Source organism: Myotis brandtii, unplaced genomic scaffold (genome assembly GCF_000412655.1).
Source record: "Myotis brandtii unplaced genomic scaffold, ASM41265v1 scaffold300, whole genome shotgun sequence".
NCBI lineage: Eukaryota > Metazoa > Chordata > Mammalia > Chiroptera > Vespertilionidae > Myotis > Myotis brandtii.
This window is the reverse complement of record NW_005361459.1, coordinates 566529-579658: the sequence shown is the minus strand read 5'-3', so window position 1 is coordinate 579658 and position 13130 is coordinate 566529. Positions and strand designations below refer to the sequence as shown.

The window sequence follows — 13130 nt, the reverse complement described above, 5'->3', positions numbered from 1 at the left end:
AGCGCGGCGGCTCCCAGCCTCCTGTTGCTGGACTACGACGGGTCGGTGCTGCCCTTCCTCGGGGGCCTGGGCGGGGGCTACCAGAAGACCCTCGTGCTGCTCACCTGGATCCCGGCGCTGTTCATCGGCTTCAGCCAGTTCTCGGACTCCTTCCTTTTGGACCAGCCGAACTTCTGGTGCCGCGAGGCCGGCAAAGGCGCCGAGCTGGCGGGAGTCACCTCCACTGGCCGGTGGGGAGCCTACGACGGAGCCAACTGGAACAGCCCCCCGACCACCTCCTTCTCCACGGCCGCCTGGGGGCCCGCGGGCAACCTCAGCAACAGCAGCGGAGCGGACAGGGGCGACACGCCACCCCTGTGGTCCCCTCCGGACAAGGGGGACAACGCCTCTAACTGCGACTGCCACGCGTGGAACTATGGCATCCGCACAGGCCTCGTCCAAAACGTGGTCAGCAAGGTAAGGGCCGCGACCGCCCCGGCCCCGTGTCCTTCCCCTAAGTCCCTTTCACTCCTAGGTCACCTCCACCCTTACCTCCGTCCCTCTCCTTATATACCGAGGTCTAAGCAACGGCAACCAGGGACGAAGGATGGAGTCCCTAAAGTGATGCTGACCTGTGTGTACAGGCACCCCGCATTGACGTAATAGCCTCCTGTCCCCCAAATGCATTGACTTGAAGCGAGTGCTTTTTGCCGCACCCCGCATTGACGTAATAGCCTCCTGTCCCCCAAACAAATGCATTGACTTGAAGCGAGTGCTTTTTGCAGCCCTCCGCAGTGACACGGCCTCCTAACTCTAAGGGGCCACCATAGCCTCTCCTAATTTGCACCCCAAGTTCTGCCCCAGTGCACGTAGGGAAAGAGTCTCCCCCTCCCCCCAGAAGACTAGAGCTTCCTTCTCCCATCCTGCTGGCTGTCACCCTCATGAGGCGAGGAGTGGCCGGTGGAGGGTAAGGCCTCTGACCTGTCACCAAGCCTGCCTTGGAGGCCCTGCCTCATTCAAGGTCTGCTGGCGGTTCCAGGCCCGGGGCTCCGCTCTTCCGCCTGGCCAGCTATCGCTATGTCTGCCATGAAGAGCTATCTATCCATGAGCGTAGCGCCCTGTTCCCAGATACCTTAGCCATCTCCTGCCTGCTTTGGAAACAGGCTAAAGCCCACTAAGGCACTGAAGTTGTAGCCAGAGAAGCAAAGAGCTTTCGAAAATTCCCTTCCCCCCATTCCCAGGCTCAGTCTCCTCCTAAGATGGGCATACTTGGCCTTAGACTTAGCCACCCCACTGTTCCCTCTAGTGATTTCTCAGGACTGTAGTAAACATCACGGAGTATAGGAAGGACACTAAGAATGTTTCGGTACCCAGGGAGCCCCATGCTCCTACATAGCAGCTGCCTTTATCTGAGGCATTGGGACCCTGATCAGCTTTAGCTGAACTTGCAACTTGCGTCCAGTCCATTGGAGCTCCTCTAGCAGAGGTATTTCATTGGAATGGAACAGTGTTTGGTGAGAGAAGTGTGGCCAGCATAAAAATGGAGAATGAGCAATCTTAGAACATCAGTGCCCAGGACATCTATAATTTTCTGGATTTCTTAACATATAAGAGATATCTTATGCCAGTTTGTCAAGCAGTTTGTGGTTTTTGCCCTTTTTGTGTTTTAAATAACGAATTTGCATTTCCAAGTAAATGTAGACCTTTTCCTCTTCTGGGCAGTTCTGGGCAGAGTTTTAAATGATTTGTTTAAATGTGAGACTGAATTTTAACAGTTTATGATAACCAATGTGCATGTATTTTCCCCCCAAATGTGTGTTAGTAAACTTTGTAGCTCACAGATGTGTAAGATGAAACTCTTACATCATCATAACCCTTGTTTTAATCTTGGCAAGAAATGATCTGTCCTGTGGGAACTGTCTGGATTAGCTGTTAAGTAGGGAAGATCCTTTCAACTTAGTTCACCCTGACACCCCGGTCCCCCCAGTGAGGTTGGCCTTCCCAAAGGTGTTTCTGTGATTCTGTTTCCCATTGATGGGGGGCAATATTTGGATTTTGTTTTGACCAGCATGGGGAAATTAACAATGACTATTTTAATAGTCTGTATTTCTGTGAAAGTAAGGATTTGGCAACATTTTCATATACTCTAAGCCCCCTTCTAAAGAGAGGAAGAATAAAATAGATCAAAGCAAATGTGAGAGGAGGGTGCTCTCTCCTGGGTCAGATGGAGGGCAGACTCAAAAGTTAGGAGGTGGGATAGACTGTCATTAACTTAGTGGTGGGGATCCAGGAACAGCTATTCACACTTTGCCCATGGATGGTGGGAGGAGAGAACTAAAATAGTTCTTGAATACAGGCTATGCAGGCATGTTGGAGAGCTGGAAATTCTTTCTAAATTAGCATTCAAAAGGGTAAAAAATGGCACTAATGTGTGCAATGTGTTTAGGAGTGCTGGATAAGTCACAGTGACATAGAGCTGACAAGCAAGACTGGGAGGAGAAGACTCTGGGACAATAGTTAGACACACATTTTCTTGTAAGATAAAGACTAGCAGGCTCATATCGATTCTCACACACAAACAAGATCTAAATAAAGGACTGTCCTTCCACAGTGTTCTGTTCCATAACAAATGCTTTAAAGAGCTTTTAGAGCACATTTTGGCACCCATACCCAGGCAGATTTTCTCCTCCATTGGCTGTGCACTATCAGATGTACAAACGTGGAAGGTATCCTGTGATGGGGCTGAGTTCTAGGGGTCAGGTGCTGTGTGCTTTGTAAGTAGACGAAAAAGTGGAAGATTTGTCTTCTGTCAGTGGAGGAAAGATCAGGGTCTGAGAAGTTGCCTTTTGTGTCCTCTTTTCTGACTCCCATCATACCTGCAAATAAGCCTCACGGAATGTCTTTATCATTAGACATGAAACTGGCAAGCCAGTTAGAATCCCAGGTTATTATAGTTAAAAGAGATCTTCAGGCCTTCAGGCCTCTCTCCCCTCCTGAATCAGATCCAGTATGTGGGTCTCTCTTCCAGGATGGGAAGGGAGCCCCTGCCCAGGCAGCCCGCTTCATAGTTACTCTTCCTTGCAGAGAGGCCTGTTTTTTGGTGATTAGAACTGGGTTCATCTCATGCCCATGTGTGCAACTTGTCCCTCTGAAGGATTCTTCTTCCTTCATGTAATACAAAGTCAAGTGGTAGAGGATGCCCAGGTCCGTAGTTTATTTCCTGGCTAAGACGTCTCCAGCTGCTTCAGCTGTTGCCATACACGACAGACTCCGCTGTATTGACTGCTCCACTGGACATGTCTCTTCAGCATGGCACCCAGCACGCAGCCTGCAGGCCCTGTGTCTTCTAACCAGGAGGAAGGAAGAATGGACACTGCTTCCATGCACGAAGCCTACAGTTGATGCATTAGGCTTTCAGCACATGCTTCTCTTTCGAGACCACGGTCACCAAACCTTTATGGGATTATACTATGCCAGGGCTTTCTCAGCCTACGCTTGTGTGACATGTTGCACAAGATAGGTTTCATCTGAATAGTTTTTGGGTTATTAGATCTCTCCTATTAGGATCTTTTTTTTATTTCTGTTTTTGCCTTGGTCCTTGGTATTTGTTATCTGTTCCAGAATTTGTCATGCCTTCAAAATAACAACAACAACAAAAGCAACAATAATAATATCAAGTTTATTTTGTGTAGCCCTATGAAGTTTCAAAACCTTTGACATATATTTCCTTTCATTAAGAATGTTGAGTAATCTGAGGCCGGTCTTAACACTGAGCATTTCTTTGGAGTTTAAATCAGTGGATGCCAGCATACTTGAGTGGGCCAGGGCCCAGTGTTCAACTTCCTGATGTCACTTATAGCTCTGTATTGTATCTCCCAGTCATGTTGGAAGATATTGTCAGTGCCTTCCTGAAAAGAAAAGCCTAATAAATTCCTGCAGAGTCATTTAGAGGACATTTCTGGAGGAACTGAGGCGGGAGGAGGGGTTGCTTGGCCTCCCTGACCCACACCAGCAGTCCCTGTGCAGCCCAGCGGCCAGGTACTTCTGAGATTTTACTCAGCCAGGTAAAAAAATCAACCCTGCTGATTCCAAAATATTTTTCTTAATAACTTGCATAGTTTATTCCGCATCGTTCTGAGTGAACTCTTACTGGTTTCTAATGCTCACCACTTTGAATAATTACTAGAATTTTGCAAAAAGTCAATGTCAGCTAAACTTTCTAAGCTCCATTCTTTTTCTGTAAATGAAGTTTGGGATGCTTGTCTATCTCCAGTCATCTGCTGTTTCTTCTGTTCTCCATGAATTCTCAAAGATTGCTAGCTTTTACTCTGTAAGGACACCTGAGAGTTGTTTAAATATCCCGAGAAGTAATTTGTATTCTTTTTCTGGTACTCAAGACAATAAAGTGACTCAGTACAATTTAATTAGGATTAAAAATAATTACAATTTAATTGCAATAGTAATATTTTAAAACGAACCCACTGTTAGGTCATGCTAATGGTGTTTTAATTATTTCGTGTAGTATATACAACACAACAGGGAACATCTTTATGCATACCTATTTTTAGAAATTGACTAATAAAAAATGCATGCATGTGGTATGGAAAGCAGATGGTAGGGTAACATTTCTTGCCATCTCTGCCTCCAGTTTCACTCTTCAGAAGCAACCATGGTTACCAGTTGCTTATGTATTCTTCCAGAAATATTCAAAGTATATTTTCATTTATATATTTTTCTCTCACAAACAGTAACATTATATACACTGTTCTATGCCCCTTTTTTGCCTATATTGGGATTGGATGCATAGAGAGCCCCTAATTCTTTTCTGTGTCAGCACAGTATTCCATTGTATGATTGGGTCATAATTGATCTAATTAGTCACCTAAAAGGGGGGCATTTAGGTTGTCTCCAGTCTTGGCTAATATACAATATAGAATGAAATCCTGGCACAAATGAAATTCTTAGCAGTGGAGAGTCAAAGTGGGCTGCATTTTTATTTTGCTAGATGTTGTCAAAGTGCTCTCTACAGAGATCTTACTACCAAGTTACACTTCCATCAGGGATGTGTGAGGTGCTCTTCCTCCCTGCAGTCCTTCCTGGGCCAGGGAGTTGACCACATTGCTGAATGTCTCCTGGCTGGATATGCGAGAAGTTGTGTTTGGTCATGGGTATGGATTTACATTTGTCTTGCTTTGAGGGGGTTAAACATCTCCCTGAAGTTGGTTGAGCCATTGTGTTTCCTTGTCTTTGAACTGTCTCTCCATGTTTTGGCTTCATGTGTATGCATGTTGGGGGAGTGTTATTTTCTTACTGATATTTCTAGACATACTTTATGCACAAAGTCAGTTAACCCTTTTGGATGTCTTATAAATAAATGCTTTTCCCTGGTTTGTTGTTTGACTTTTGATTGTGTTCATGGTGTTTTTGTTAGGCAGAAACTTTGGGTTTGGATAGCGTCAAATGAATTAATCTTTTCTTTTTAGTAGTTTCTGGATTTTGTGTTTGATTTAGGGCTTCCCTAATCCTGGAATGTTAGGGGAAAAACCCATGTTTTCTTCTAATAGTTTTATGACCTCAGTACCTCTTTAATTTGGTGTTGCAGGGATCGGCGTTGCTTTTACTGAGCTATTAGGCTAAATTGCTAGAAAGGAAAATAAATACTAGGCCAGAGGATATAACCGCATTTCACGCAGGCTTTCACTTGCTCATAACGATGTCTTAAGCCTTGAATGTGTCAGAGGCCCTCACTGATGGGAAGATTGGAAGCTAAACAGTAGCTGAGCAGCTCCTTCCATCTCCCTTCAGGAGACAGCTCGTTGTGTGCAGTGGGTCTCACCCCCTTTCATCTTCTTGTTCTGAACTAGCTGAAAAGCATCTCTTTTTTTTTTGTCTTTAGCATTTTTTTCAAGTCTCAATTCATTTTGGCCATTGGTCCAAAGTAGAATTGAACCAAAAGTTGATGTCAGTTAAAAGCATGTTGGACTCTCTGAATGTCAGTTCTGGGGTCGCCACAAACCAGTGGTATGTGGGAGCCAGCCTGGCTTCTCCAAACCCTGCAACAGTGTGCACATCTGTATCCAGCTGCACACTCAGGAACATCGTGTCGGTGGCTTGGAACTGCTGTGGCGGGAGCACTGACAGGCATGGGAATTGGCACAACAGGGTTTATTTTTTTCTTCAGAAAGCTAGTTATTAAGGAATTAGCAGCCCACTGAGCTTGACCCTGGGCCACAACTTTCCTTTAAAAAAAACACACAACTTTCCTTTTCCCCTCTTCTTTCATAGATATGAGGGCCTATTCTGAGCCAAGCATTGTGTTGTGTGTTGGGGATAGGCGGAAATAGATAGTTCAACTCCTATAGAGCCTATAGACTAATGAGGGAGATAAACCTTAATAAATTAAATAGTAACTTTTTAATTACAAACAGTTAAATGTGTGGAAAGAAAGGGGAATGAGAGACTAGAAGAGCCTGCCTAGACTGACTGGTCTCTGAGTGAAGCCAACAGGAGATGAGCTCTGAGTAGGAGGAGAAGGCACAAGAGGGGTGTGTGTGTGTGTGTGTGTGTGTGTGTGTGTGTTTTCCAGAGTGAGGAAACAGCATCTGCAAGAGCCCTATGGTGTGCAGGAACCTGGGATTGATAGAAGGCTCTGTAGCTGGGAACATGGGGAGGGGTGGCTTATAAAACTATTAACCATGAGATGAACTCAGCCAGCTGAGGGATGAATGGGAATGGAGGGCAGCAGGGGAGAGCCTGTGGGGTGAGCGGAGGGCCTAGGACCCAGCCTGTGCCTGCGATGGGGACTTGGGGCTATGCAGGGAGGCAGAGGGGAGGGAGGGGGCATTTGAGAGGAGTGGAGGCAGCTGGACCAAAGGTTCCATGGGAAACGGGGCCTGTTATGCTGCTGAAAGGAGACCAGCTGGCCCAAGGAAGGGTCCTGAGGAAGAGCTGTGGAAAGCATGCCGGAGCTGCAGGTCCAGACCAGACTTTGGGCAAATGGGCCTGGAACCTGATCCCAGGTCTGTTGATAGCAAACAGCACTGGCTGTGGAGTGTTCTAGTGTTTTCCATTGCCCTCCTGCTCACAAGGGGAGGATGCTAATTAAATTTCCACAAGGCTGAAAGGCACTGATACGGGAAACCATCGGTTTAGAATTTACTTCCATTCAGCTTCACCTTTGCCAAATGCCTGGTGTAGGTAAAGAGGTTGTTAATGACATACATTATCTTCTAGTCCAAAGTCCTCAGTTTATAGATGAGAAGTCTGAGGATTGAAGAGGGGAGGGCCTTTGACTTGTCCAAAGCCACCAGGATTAGAGTTAGAATCCAGCTTTCCTTACCCTGCAGGGCATTCTTGCCTCTGCCCCCAGGGGAGAGGGTTGTTCCTTTTAACTAGCCCAGCAGAGACGGTCTCCTGCCCAAAGTGCCCATAACTGTGGGTTGGTTACTTTAAGGTGAGGTGCAGTTGGTTATACTGTGGCTCTGTGAGGGTGGGCTTGTGCAAACCGCCTCTCTGGGCAGATTTCTCTAACCTCGGCTCCTTCTGCCTTCGTTTCCCACTTGCCTGGAACTACCTCTCCTCCTTCCTTCAGCTGATAGTTCCTGCTCACCCTTCAGATTAGCTCAGTCCTCATCTGGCGCCCCCAGCACCAGCTGTCCCTTCGTCATAGCACTCACTGTGTGTGATCAGAATGGTGTCTGTCCGTCCCCCACTGGAGGTGTGTCTTCCTGGTCTTTCGCCCACAATGTCGTCATAAATGCCTGAACCCACCTGAAAACTTGATGTTATGAAAAGAGTGGGAGTTTTCAGTTCGGCAGGTGTGGGTTCAAGTCTTGACTGAGCTGCTCATGACCAGCAGGAACCTCATGAGCAAACCAGGTCATTACTCACCTTATCTGAAAGGCTGTCCTGAGGGTTGAAGGAGAGCAGCTGGGGAGAGCCCTCCCTTCTGGAGCCTGGCAAACAGGAGGCACCTGGGGAATCTCAGACCCTTCTTCCTGCATCCTGGGGTGAGGGCTGGCTAAGTCATCTGAGAAGTGCCTCAGTGGGGAGGAGCTGACAGGCCACACCTGGAAGGGTGATTATTCCTTGGGAGCTCCTAGGTGTCTGTCACCTTCCTTTAGAGCAGTGGTTCTCAACCTTCCTAATGCCGCAACCCTTTAATACAGTTCCTCATGTTGTGGTGACCCCCAACCATAAAATTATTTTCGTTGCTACTTCATAACTGTAATTTTGCTACTGTTATGAATCGTAATGTAAATATCTGATATGCAGGATGTATTTTCATTGTTACAAATTGAACATAATTAAAGCATAGTGATTAATCACAAAAACAATATGTAATTATATATGTGTTTTCCAATGGTCTTAGGTGACCCCTGTGGAAGGGTTGCTCGACCCCCAAAGGGGTCGAGACCCACAGGTTGAGAACCGCTGCTTTAGAAACTGATGGTGTGGGAGCCAGGTGTGCCATTAAGACAAGACATCTGGATCCGGAACCACAGACCTGCAGGGGTTTGTCTAAAAGACCCTTGAAAGGGTCTGTTTTCAGAGCTCTCATCTGAAAACAAAACAGGTCTCCAGCCACAGGGCACTGAGAGGGTCTGGAAAGGAAATGACCTTCCTGGGGGGCCAAGGCCCTGAGGACCAGAGAGCTCCACTGGTTAGAAGTTGGGAAAAATCAGAGAGAAAGTGGAATTTTAGAGTTGATGATAACCTTGAGCTGTAATGGCAGGGATCAGAGACCTAACTTCAGGGTGAGCGGCCCCCTTCAGAGCGGCCCTGTCCCACCTGGAGTGCTATTCTTGCTGGGTTTTTGTGGGAGAGCATTGCCTTTGATCTCACTAGTCTACAGACTTTGATCTTTACTGAGTTGGGATTTAGTAGTTTTGTTCTTTCATTTGCTCAGTGTTTGTGCAATGCTGGTCATTACCCACAGGCAGACCTCCTCCCAACAGTGCCTTACAGATTGCCGAGGCCTACGTTCTGGGAAGGGGGCAGTGGTTATTGATTGGTTTAAGTGGAGTTCCTCTGAAGTAAATCGTTGCTGTAATAGAACAACACTACGGCCCGCCAGGCCATCCATTTGCGAAGTATATACCCTGTCCAACATCTCTTCTTAGGTTGCAAGTACAGAAAACAAATTTCAAATTACATAAATAAAACGGAAAAGAAACATATTGGGAAGATACATGAATGATTGCATAGGGAACCCGAGGGTTGGATCTGAGATCAGAAAATGTGTGTCAGGGAGCCATCTTCAAGAGCCCTGCTGCCAACCCTCATTCTTCCAGAAGCCACGTCTGCTCTCCTCTCACCCCCTTCTCCAGAGCTGGCCTCCTCCCCCTCCAGACTGCCTTTGTCTGCGGCTGTTACTCCTTGGCCCCTGGTCAGCAATGGCCAGCATGGAGGCCAGTGTTCCTTTGTCAAGCTCCAGGTTCCTGGACTGAATCTGATGTTCAGCTTGGGCTGGGGTGGGGAAAGGCAGGCTTCAGAGCAATGTGCTGGGCTACCTAGGGCTGTGTGTGTGTGTGTGTGTGTGTGTGTGTCCCCTTCAAACCATGGGACAGGAGCTGGTCTTCAATGGGGTAAAAGGGGATTAGGATTTTTTGGGGGGCAATTAATCAAGAATAATTGAATATTGATGATTTGACATTAAAATGCTTTACACAAAGTATTCGTTTTCTTCACAAGGACTCAGAATGTAACTTACCTGGCTGTTTAAACTGCTTTCGTTTAGTATGAAATTGGCAAGAATACCCCTTCTGATGCTTATTTTCTGGAAAAAATTATAGATGGCCTTAGTTATCAGCTCCCGATCACTGCAGGAGCTTGGAACAAGCCCTTGGGCAGTCACTGAAGCAGTTTGGCAAATTCCCCTCCACCTCTGCCCCCTGCAGGTTTCCAAACCTTTCTTCTAATCAGGACCAGCTGCAGAGCTGAGGGGCCCAGTGAGAAATGAAAAGGCAGAGCCCCTTGTTCAAACATTATCAAGGTCAAGACAGTGACAGCCTGGCACGAAGCCAAGGCCCTTCTGAACGGGCCCTGCTTCTGTGACCCCCAGCCTGTCATCGGTCACAAAACAGGTTGTCACCCCTACAAAGCTTTGCTGTGCTTTGTATCTTTCTCTAGGTTTCTGGTATTAAAAGTGACCCATACTTATGGGCCTATTTTTCTCAGGGAATGTTCCATAGGCCTTCCCAGTGTTGTTTTGCACTTTGAGTTAGCTCGAGGCCTACAGTACCTGAAGGAGCCAGGCGCCTTCTCACATTTGAAAAGGCTGCTCCTGAAGCGAGCCAGCGGTTTCCTTATCTGAGGAGTGAACCGAAGAGCTGAGTCATGGGAGCATGTGGTAAAGAATGTTAAGTCATTAGGAATGCTAGTTAAGTGTTTATCAGCCTTTTTTTAAGTGGGAAGGAGGGTCAGTCCTTTATATAATTTAATTCTACTAGGTAACAACCACACTTTATTTCTTAGTGTCATTTAAAGAATAAACACAAGGCGATGATGCCGGCATTAAACAACCACAAGCATCCCAGTGCTCATATTAAATTATGGACGGTTATGCGCTCAGCATCATAGTTTGAACTACAGCGTGTTTCCTCCCAGATTAGATTAAGAGCTGTTTTCTCTCTGTGTGTTTAAAATACGCCTTACAAATTGGGCACCCCTGCTTGCTACGTGCTGCGGAACGCCACTGCTCTCCAGTGGAGACGCATGAGTTCTTGCAGTTAACACAAAGGTTTGTGTCCTACTGAAACATTTTAAATTGTGATAAAATACACGTAATATAAAACTTACCATCTTAGCCATTTTTAACTGTACAGTTCAGTGGTATTAAGTATATTCGCATTGTTATGTAACCAACACCACCGTCCATCCACAGAAATTTTTCATCTTCCCAAACTGAAACTCTGCTCTCCCCATTCTCCGTTCCCCGCAGCCCCTGGCAGCCACCATTCTATTTTCTAACCCTGTGAATTTGCCTACTATAGGAACCTGATATAAGTAGAACCATACAGTATTTGTTCTGTTGTGACTGGCTTATTTCACTTAGCATAATGTCCTCAAGGTTCATCCATGTAGTAGCATGTGCCAGAATTTCCTTCCTTTTTAAGGTTGAATATATCTCATTATATGGCTAGACCACAATTATTTCACCCATTTACCCATCAGCAGATGCTCGGGTTGCTTCCACCTTTCGGCTCTTGTGAATAATGCTGCTATTGACATAGTGTTGTCTGACTTTTTGAAGATAGCTACATACAACCCCTCCATCCCTCCTCCCCCGCTGTCAGGTGATTTCTGCAGCCACCTGTGTAGTACTTGACCCTGATTTTTCTCTCAGAACATCTGCTCTGTGGCAGACCTTCTGCTGTGCTCTGGGTAGGTGACAGATGGATATATCGCTTCTGCCCTGAGCAGTAGCCAGTGGTATAGCTGAGACCTTTCGTAAGTGGAGGATTCCAGGGCAGTATGAGATGAGCTGAGACATAAAGGGCTGGGAACTGAGGGTGTGGGGCGGGAAGGATGGCAGGATGCTATGGCATGTGAACTGGCCCAAAGGAGGGCTGGGGTTCGGACAACCCTACAAGACAAGGAGAGAGGCGTCCGAGGAACCAACCCTCTGACACCTTGATCTCGGACTTCCAGCCTCCAGAACTGTGAGGGATGTTTCTGTGGTACTTGTTTCAGCAGCCCAAGCTGACTGATACACCTGGGAGCTACCACAAGGAGGTGAGTGACTGAGGATTCAGGCAAGAGACTGGGAGAAGAGGAGTGGCCAAGAGACAGAAGGAAAATCAAGAGCAAGCACACTCCCCTGTCATGAGAGATGAAGGAGTGTGGAGGACTGACCGGTCACTGCCAAAGCCACACAGAGGTCACCTGAAACCGCTGAGGCTGTCCTGAGGAACCGAGCATCAGGGGAGCCTGACCTGTCTGGGGCACAGAGACCATGTGGCCAGCAAAGCAGGAACCTGGGCACAGCTGGGGCTTGCCCGGAGCACAGACCAGTGGAGGAGAGGGCAGCAGCTGCTTCCCCCGCACAGTGGTGAGGGGGCTTGTCCAGGTGGTTTTCAGGAAAGGCCCCCACTCACTTGTGTGCTGTGGGCGAATGCAGAGGCTGAGAGGGAGTTGAGGACACAGGTGGATGGGCACCGAGCCCCAGCGGACAGGGGCCTGGGCTGGAGCATGTCCCTCCTGTCTCTTCTGTTGTTTCTTAGTTTAGGAACCTCAGATGCTCCATAGCCCATTGGGGAAACATCAAACCGACCCCCAGGAACTGACCATGGACCTCGGGGTTGGGTCCTAGGTCCTCCTCCAGGTCCCTGCCCCTCTGCACCATCCCTTCATAGCATTTGTCGGCTCCTTGGCAGATGAGGCCCTTTCTCAGGCCTTTCCATTCCTGTCTCCACCCCAAATGGTCTTTGTACCCCAGACCGTGTGGGGCTCACCTGATGTTGGGTCCCTCAGGACTGCGTCAGTGGTTTCAGTTGGCCTCTGTGTGGCCTTGACAGTGACTGGTTAGGCCTTGACTATCTCCTTATGACAGGGGAGTGTGCTTGCTCTTGATTTCCCTTCTGCCTCTTGGCCACTCGTCCCAATCTCTTGCCTGAATACTCATTCACTCACCTCCTTGCGGTAGTTCCCAGTGTATCAGTCAGCTTGGGCTGCTGAAACAAGTACCACAGAAACTTACTTCTCACACTCTGGAGGCTGCAGTCTGAGACCAAGGTGTCAGCAGGTTGGTTCCTCGGAAGCCTCTCCCCATGGCTTGTTCATGGGTGTCGTCTCTCTCTGTGTCCTCACAGGGTCTTCCCTCTGCAGGTGTCTGTATCCTGCTCTTTTCTTACAAGGACACCATTCCTGTTTGATTAGGTCCCACCCCAGGGACCTCATTTTACCTTAATTACCTCAGGAGCATCTGAGGTTCCTAAAGATCATATCTCCGAATAAGGCCACATCCTAAGGTACTGGGGTCACTACTTCAACATGAGGGTTTTGGGTGAGAGAACAATTCAGCCCTTATCTCCGGTTTTCCAGCTCACACCCTAAGTGCAGCGGCCCCCAATCTCTGTTCTGTGACCCTGATATTTCCTTGAAACCCAAGGCTTAGCTAAGTATTTGGGTACCTGGGGCTGTGGGCCTCT

At 47.5% G+C, this 13130-nt stretch overlaps 1 protein-coding gene across 1 annotated transcript in view; it reads left to right on the top strand.

Annotated features, from left to right (window-relative positions):
* The window catches only part of SLC22A23 (solute carrier family 22, member 23), a gene marked incomplete at its 5' end in the record, with an annotated part of 211668 nt that continues 198538 nt past the window's right edge, over positions 1-13130 (top strand). The window contains one exon of the mRNA XM_014542380.1: positions 1-456. Within this exon, the coding sequence (XP_014397866.1) occupies positions 1-456 (456 nt within the window). The remainder of the gene's footprint in view (positions 457-13130) is intronic.